The 7,785-nt window shown below is 35.7% G+C and overlaps 1 protein-coding gene and 1 non-coding gene across 4 annotated transcripts; both read left to right on the plus strand.

Annotated features, from left to right (window-relative positions):
* The first annotated feature begins 628 nt into the window (after window positions 1-628).
* On the plus strand, window positions 629-5,031 carry LOC147381627 (primary amine oxidase 2-like). 3 transcript variants are annotated; one of them, XM_086430150.1, is made up of 11 exons: window positions 629-771; window positions 971-1,026; window positions 1,104-2,087; window positions 2,175-2,288; window positions 2,426-2,710; window positions 2,824-2,874; window positions 3,368-3,433; window positions 3,526-3,683; window positions 3,774-3,842; window positions 4,234-4,292; window positions 4,773-5,031. In XM_086430150.1, exons 3-11 carry the CDS (start codon window positions 1,830-1,832, stop codon window positions 4,802-4,804), a joined length of 1,092 nt encoding a protein of 363 aa, XP_086286276.1. In that variant the 5' UTR covers window positions 629-771; window positions 971-1,026; window positions 1,104-1,829; the 3' UTR covers window positions 4,805-5,031. The 3 variants fall into 3 exon arrangements, with proteins under 3 accessions (XP_086286276.1, XP_086286275.1, XP_086286277.1); XM_086430149.1 differs by having other exon boundaries at window positions 728-1,026; XM_086430151.1 differs by lacking the exon at window positions 3,368-3,433 and having other exon boundaries at window positions 728-1,026.
* Window positions 5,032-7,205: 2,174 nt separating this feature from the next.
* TRNAE-UUC (transfer RNA glutamic acid (anticodon UUC)) lies at window positions 7,206-7,279 on the plus strand. The gene has a single exon. It is a non-coding gene; the product is annotated as a tRNA-Glu (tRNA).
* Window positions 7,280-7,785: the final 506 nt, after the last annotated feature.

Genomic DNA, 7,785 nt, shown 5'->3' on the forward strand with positions numbered 1-7,785 from the left:
AGAATTTTTTAAAATAAGTGTGAGGTCACATCTTTCAATAAAAAGGAAACCAATGCTGATGTCAGCTCATCATAAAACCTGCTCATATATTTGTTTGGGTGAGAATGCAAATATCAACTCACCATTGAAACTTGTTTTGCCTAGTCTGTTGCATGGCTTGATGCATGTGTGCCAGTAATTAATGCTCTTTAGTTAGCTGTTGGCTCCTGACGAATGAAATATAATCTTTATAGAAGTCTTTTTGGTTAACAATACATAAACCATTGTTTAGGGGGCTGGTCTAGACCTGACGATTTGTGTTTAGATGCACATATTTGCCATTTTGGTTTGTTTTTCGTGATCTGTGTAGCTGACCCTATATTTGGGACAAGGATTTCTTGTTGGTGATGTTTTCATAATCTGTGTAATGACAGAAAAAATTCCCAATAACAATGAGGAAGATTGGGCTGCCAGAGCCAGAGCATGGGCATCAGCTAAAGTTGCCATGGAAAATCAGCATCCGCAATCACAATTTACACATATTGGCAGACCCGAAGAGCACAGTCACATTTATCATGATCAGTATCAACATGTTGCTGATCCTCGTTATACAGATACTATGTCAAGCCATCAACAGTTCCCATCTTCAGCAAATCCCCATTTTACACCTGTCAATCATCTGCAGGAGTCCACTTCCTTCAACTCTGGACCTTCACATTATGTCAAATTGATATGTTGCTGTTCTGTTGTGGAACCCAAAAATCAGCACACCATCCAATGCCCGAGTAGTGGGTCTGTGATGCCATCATCTAGTACTAAGCCAATGCCCTTTAGTTTCTTCTTTGAGTTGTTTCTTTCACTTGTCCACTTATGTGATTTGCCTTGCAATCTGGTACATTTGCTCTGAATGCTTATGCTTGTTGATTACTATGTTGTCTCCTTTCCAATTGTGTGCTCAACTTATTTATCTAATGCTTATTATCCCAAACAGAAGACGCCCAGAAGATTGGCAATTCTGCCAGAGCTGGTGGAGGCGAAGATGCTGAGGTGAGTCGTGCATTTTTCCATTCAACTCTTAACTTGATTGGACTCTTAATTATTTTCCTGTCCAACCTTTGTTGCAGTGAATCAGGCCGACCTTGGATCCTCTGCTCTACTACTCATAAACTGGAAGAAAGATGATGATGCATGCTTAAATCTGGTGTTTTGATATATTTAGTCAGGATTTCTAGTATCCTTCCTTTTACTTCCGTAGTGGTGTTATTATTGTTGTTATCATAATAGGGTCGAAGTATGGATGTGGGTTTGCTTTCCTCAAGCTCTCTCTCCCTGCTGTTTTACTGCCATTGACAGAATTTAGATGATCGGTCCTCGGTCAAGTTTAGATTAGTTACCTTACTACTGCCATTTGGTTCCTGCTTTCAACTTTTCTTCTGTTTGTTTTCATTGATAGTAATTATAACTGTGTTCCTTGGTGCCACCGCACCATACTTTACCTCGAAACGATCCAGATGGTAGGTGAGGAAATGGTCTGTACTCCATGATTCTTGCCTGAATTTTAAAGTAAACTCATAACTTACAGGCATTAATTGCTTATCAGTCCAAAATTGCCATTGAGCCAATCTCTTGGGATTCACTAACCTATATTATTGTGCATCATTAATTCGATTACTTTATTATAGTTTGAGCATATTTAATGGCTATTTGTTACTTCGATCGATCAGGTGGGCCAACTGGGAGTTCCACCTAAGCTTTGACACTCAAGCAGGTTCAATCATATCTCTAGCATCAATTTATGATTTCGAAAAGGAAAAATTCCTCCTGTATTATACAAAGGATACATATCAGAAATGTTTGTACCATACATGGATCCAACTGAGGAATGGTATTACAAGACCTTCTTCAATTCAGGCGAATATGGTTTTGGTCTATGTGCGTTTTCATTGGAACCTTTAACTGATTGCCCGGCCAACACAGTGTTTATGGACGGGTACTATGCCTGGCCGGATGGGCAGCCAGTTAAGATTTCCAACGTTTTCTGCATATTTGAACGGTATCCCGGAGATGTCATGTGGCGGCACACGGAAACTGGAATACCAGGTGAAGTGGTAAGTGGTTTTCTTATAGGTATAAGTGGTCTTCCCATGTGGTTTTTAACTTGGATGAAGATATATGAGAATTGTTTGGTTTTGCAGATAAGGGAAGTTAGACCTGATGTGAGTTTAGTAGTGAGGATGGTTTCAACTGTGGGCAACTATGACTATATTATTGATTGGGAGTTCAAGCCTAGTGGTTCAATCAAAGTTGTGGTATGCTACAAATTATTCCTCTTTTTTTTTTGTACTTTTTTTTCGGTGGAACTTTTGGTGCCAATAAAGAGTGTCTCACTATTGTCTCCCTCACAAGTCATAAGCAGGTCCTAAATTACCATATTACCCTCTTTCAGGTAGGACTAACAGGTATACTAGAAGTAAAGGGCGTACCGTACACCCACACAGACCAGATAAAAGAAGATGTCTATGGTACACTCTTGGCGGACTACACTATTGGAGTAAACCACGACCATTTCCTCACCTACCATCTTGATCTTGACGTTGACGGTAACGGTAACTCCTTCGTCAAAGCCAAGTTGGAAACTAAGAAAGTAACGGACAACAGCTCACCAAGTTTTCTTCTGTTTGGGTTGCTTATGTTTGTGTGGGTGGCCTTCCTTGTAGTGCAGATAGTTAAGGTGAGTCATTGGTGAATGGTCCAAGATTTGATGATTGAATCTTGGATCTAATGTTTCTGACCAACATCTCAGGTTTTTATTTTTAATAATATTAATTCTGATTGATTGTGCAGACTTACAGTGCTACTTGTTCTACCAAATACTGGATTCTGAACTCATTACAGGTAAAGTCTCCAACCTGAATAAAATCATGTTTATAATTTTATACCACTCCTGTGTTCAGAGAATCTGAGCACATTAAAGTGAAATTCAATTTTCACTTCTCAAGGGCAGACTGGATTAAGTCATTATGTGTTGGAAAAGTATTTGTCTTTATATTCATGCTCCAATTTAAGGAGGTATGGTTAGAGAGCTATATATTGTTCTGTACATACATAATATTGGAACGCAACATTGCATATTGTATGTATTTGAAATTGGGTTTAATACTAGTGAAACATCAGCACTTCAAAATATCAAATTTCATAAGTTGCTTACGTGCATAGTTTATTCCGAAGGTGCCAACTTGGTTAACGTCTGTTGATACCACGGTCTGGGTTTTTAAAAAAATAGTAATGTTTATCCTCTTATTTTCTTCCTTTTGTGGTTTATTTATGGCTTTTTTTTTTTTTTTTCTGACTTAATCATTTGCATTTTTTTTTTGCGGACAAATCAAAGATCCTATTGAATTTAGGTATTTTTGGTCAGTCCAGATCATTTCATGGTAGAAACCATGATTGTCCGGTATACAATACAGACTGAATCTTTCCTTTCTGAGTTTCCCTATATCTGATCTCAATGAAGATCCTTATGAATATGTATGTTTCCCTTTACAGCTGATCTTAGTGGATGGACTCGGATTGTTGTTGAGAAGCCTTTTGGCAAGGATTTGGATTCTGCGGAGGAACTCAGTACCTAGCTTGGGGAGTTATTTGATGAAAAACAGCTTTATCGTATTGATCACTATCTTGGAAATGAATTGGTACAGAACCTGGTAAGGTGGTTTCAGGGCTTCAATTTTGTTTATCTCACGTATTCCTATTTCATACTTATCTTCATCTCCTACATCCACTTGAATTGGCAGTTGGTGCTTCGTTTCGCAAATCGCTTCTTTTTGCCCTTTTGGAATCGCGATAACATCGATAACGTCCAGGTGAGGATTTCTTTGAAACTCTCTTTTGTTGGTTTTTATAATTTACTCTCTCTCTCTCAATGATCTCTTGGTTGTCTCCACTCAACGTAATCTAGATCGGTGGACGTAAGTTATCATTAATAATGGGTATTTTGATTTTTCTATTCCTCCCAAGATCACCTAAGAAATTCTTTGCCCCTTTTCTAATATATAGGTTGTTATCTTAGTTGTCATAATCGATAGTGTTGTAACATTGCGCTCTTGGGCCAACTCCAGCTCACACAATAGAAAAGAAAATCTGTGACGTTTCTCTTCAAATTTGACACAGTATTATGAGAGTATTCTTGTTTTGCTTGAATACTACTAATCACTTCAAAACAACTCGCTTTAACACTAATTGTGTTTCTTGTAGATTGTGCTCAGGGAGGATTTCGGAACTGAAGGCCGGGGTGGATATTTTGATGAATATGGGTATAAACTCTGACTTCTAACACTTTGTATGTAACAGTTTCAGATATCTTAGTTTGTCTTCTAGAATCAAATCGTCATGCCTTGCCTCATTATTAAGATTGCAAAGTTTATCCTTTACAATACCATCTTATGTCCCACTAACTTGGTAGATTCATGATTTTTCTTTCTTAGATTCCCAGAGACTTTGATCCTTTCTTCCAATGGATCAGGGAGGTTTTCGATATTTTGTATAAATATATCTTTGTTTGTTGTATTTTTATTTTTATGTTTTGTGCTTTTATGTTAGAATTTGAGTTAATAGTGAGTCAAATAAATCATAGGGACACTCCTATTTAAGGCATATGTTTGAATGTTAGTCTACTAATTTGGCATTGAAGGCTTTGTTCTTATACAGTCTAGTCTTCAGATTCCCCTTTGAATGGTTTTTACTTATCGATGGATGCAATATAGGGAAAATGATTAATGAAATGCTGCATGCAGGAGGATGTGCTGGAAAGGGCGAAAAAGGCTAAGGAAAAAGCGGCACGTGAAGCACAAGGGTTCATTCCCCAATTTACAACGATAACAACACCGACCTCCACCAAAGATGTTGCCGATCCAGTAATTTCAATATTATTTGGTCTTATTTAGTTTAATTATTGTTAGTTATTTGTAGCTTCGACAGAATTTTCGATCTTAACAAAGAGGTTTACATGTATATTAATTTTGGGTTATTTAATTTAATTTGGAGCTTGTTTTATGATTTTTTTTTTTGTTTTTTCTTTTTCTGATTTTTTTATTTATTATTTCGTTCATTGTGATTGGTGAATTAGAGGACCGTGCTATTGTTTGTTAAACCTCCAAATTTGACGGTCATACTCTATGGATTTTTTTTTGTTTTTTTTGAAGTCCATTTTCCAATAATTTGATAGTCCAGGGCCGTCAAAAAAAAAATTCTACAAGAGAATATTTGATAGGCATATTTGACGGGAGGGTCCGTCAAATTTCTCAAAATTTGACGGGCTAAGACCGTCAAATATGGGCCTTTTTCACATAGTGATAACCATACTACCATATTGAAACACAATGGATCTCTCTTCAATCCGTGGATCCCTCCAATGAAAACTATGAACTTAACTACCAAAAATGATCATAACTTCTTCTTTTGCTTTGGTAATTCCCCTTCACGACCATGATTCATTTTGAGGAGCATTAGAGGATCAATTGTATCTCCCCGACATATCTAGCTCTAACCCTATGAAGCCACGTGGACTTATATTTTAAAAATGTTTCATCATTCTTGCATGATTTCAATCCCTTGATTTTAAGAAATTTTATTTGAATGGATATTTGTCCAAATTGAAAAATCAAATACCTACTTGTCCTTTACAATCCATTAAATAAATAGGAAAAAAATTCAAATAATTGCAGGCATTTTGTTTATTCTAAAAGTGTTGAAAGCTATGAGATGGTGTTGATACTTAGAGAACGATTTGTCAACAGAATGTGATAGTTTTGTCAAGACATGTAATACTTTGGGTGTTTTTGAAAACTTCGATAATAATTTGATAAATTTTTAAAATTTAAAACATTCAATTCAACCAAAACTATTGATCATCATATGAATCTTTGCTTTAGAAAAGGATAATGCTAGCCTCACTAACAATCTCCATCAACATGACTGTTGAGATGGTAGGGATCATTCCTAAGAAAAATGTATCCCTAGGGAAATGGGTATTAATCCCTCGAAGATTGAAATTGATCTCGAGGAAATCTATGTTTTTCTCATAACCTAACAGTCATGTTGATGGAGAGCCTCAACCGTGGTTTGAGTCTAGAAAAGTCCTTTAGAAAATATTTCCCATAATACTAATCCCATAATCATTCATCTATTACATTGTTTATTATTCAACCAAAGTATGTATAAACCAACATGTAGGGATTCATTAACTTCTTGATTTTGGACTGAAAAGATAATTCTAATCAAAATACCAAATAATTAAATAAGAAAAATCTGAAAATTTTAATTCATTGATTATTTAATCAAATTAAAATTAAAGAACAAAAATTCTTATTTTCTAGAAAATTAATCCAAAAATAAACTTTTAAAATTAATTTAATAAGAATCAAGATGATTTATACAAATTATGAGTCGTAAATAAAAATGAATTCTAGAAGAAATTGAATTGTGATTGGTCGACAATCCAATGGTCATTCTAGCCCACCCAAAAGATATATATGATCATCTCATGATCACATTGATTATAATCTATAAAGAAAACACAAAAGGTTTTTCAAAAATCAAAATTTAAGATAATTTTAAAACTCCTTTTCCATGTCTATCGAAACTTGATCAAACATTACACCATTGATAAAATTATTTATGAAAATACCATGCTCAAAAGTAACTGAGAAAACAATCAAATCGATCGATTTGTTTTCACCAAATGATTTTGTATTGTGTGAACTTGAGAACCAAGACTTTTTTTATGTAAGTTTCCCTTTTGTAGATGGAGTTTATTGTTTTATCAGCTAATATGGTTAAATTTAATTTAGAACCAGAAAGCCTAAGGCATACATGGGATGAGAAGAGGAATAACTGGGAGACACCATAGAAGATTTAAGCAAATCTGACCGCAACCAATTGAGAGCTCTCGGATGTGAGCTTTGACATTGGCCTTAGTTACTCAAGTTACCCACATAGCTTTGATCCCCCTATGGCGACATACAATTTGGGTCCACTGAAGGTGCATCATATCATATGGGTTCAATCTCTCCTCCTCAAAATGGCTGCTAGAAGATTTAAATTAATTAAAACCGGGTAAATTGTTTTGGGACATGTAGAGGGGCTCATACTTAAAAGTACAACATTTTATTACAGAATCGTTAGATGGTACATGAATAATTCTATATTTATAAATATTTCCATCAACATCCATTGTCGTCTAGTCCGGTTAGGATATCTGGCTTTCACCCAGACGACCCGGGTTCAAATCCCGGCAATGGAATTCTTTCCACAATTTATTTTTAGTCCAATTTGGGTCTTGCTTAGCCCATTGGCTATCAGATGCTAATATGAAATGACCAAAAGTACCCTCAGCTGATACACGTCCCTTGACGTGGCATGGGTTAGAACCATAGATTTTCCCTCGGGATACACTGCTATACATCCCTATAAATATGTGCAATTCTGTATCCCGAGAAAAGAATCTATGTTTCCAGCACATGTCACAACCAACATGTGTATCATAGGGGGGCACCAGAAAATCATTATTCTTACCAAAAACGCTTGATACCCTACCTCCATCTTCAAACCTTGAGGGTTTAATTACATAAAAGAGTCACCTTTTTTTTTTTTTTAAATACTCAATAACTCATATTTTTTATGACAGAAATGCCCCCACCCTACAATTTCTTTAGTGATCCCTTAAAAAATATTTTTTTAAATTGTAACTTCCTCCCTCCCATCGAAATAGAAAGGGACATGGTTATACACTATGCTAAACTTATCAAA

This window comes from Akebia trifoliata, unplaced genomic scaffold (genome assembly GCF_017979445.1).
Source record: "Akebia trifoliata isolate Shusen 1 unplaced genomic scaffold, ASM1797944v1 Contig00325_ERROPOS1006677, whole genome shotgun sequence".
NCBI lineage: Eukaryota > Viridiplantae > Streptophyta > Magnoliopsida > Ranunculales > Lardizabalaceae > Akebia > Akebia trifoliata.

Coding starts and splice junctions, on each gene's coding strand:
- LOC147381627 (XM_086430150.1), top strand. CDS start 1,830: ATGTTTGTACCATACATGGATCCAACTGAGGAATGGTATTACAAGACC. Junction 2,088..2,174: donor CTGGAATACCAGGTGAAGTG/GTAAGTGGTTTT, acceptor TTGGTTTTGCAG/ATAAGGGAAGTTAGACCTGA. Junction 3,684..3,773: donor ATGAATTGGTACAGAACCTG/GTAAGGTGGTTT, acceptor TTGAATTGGCAG/TTGGTGCTTCGTTTCGCAAA.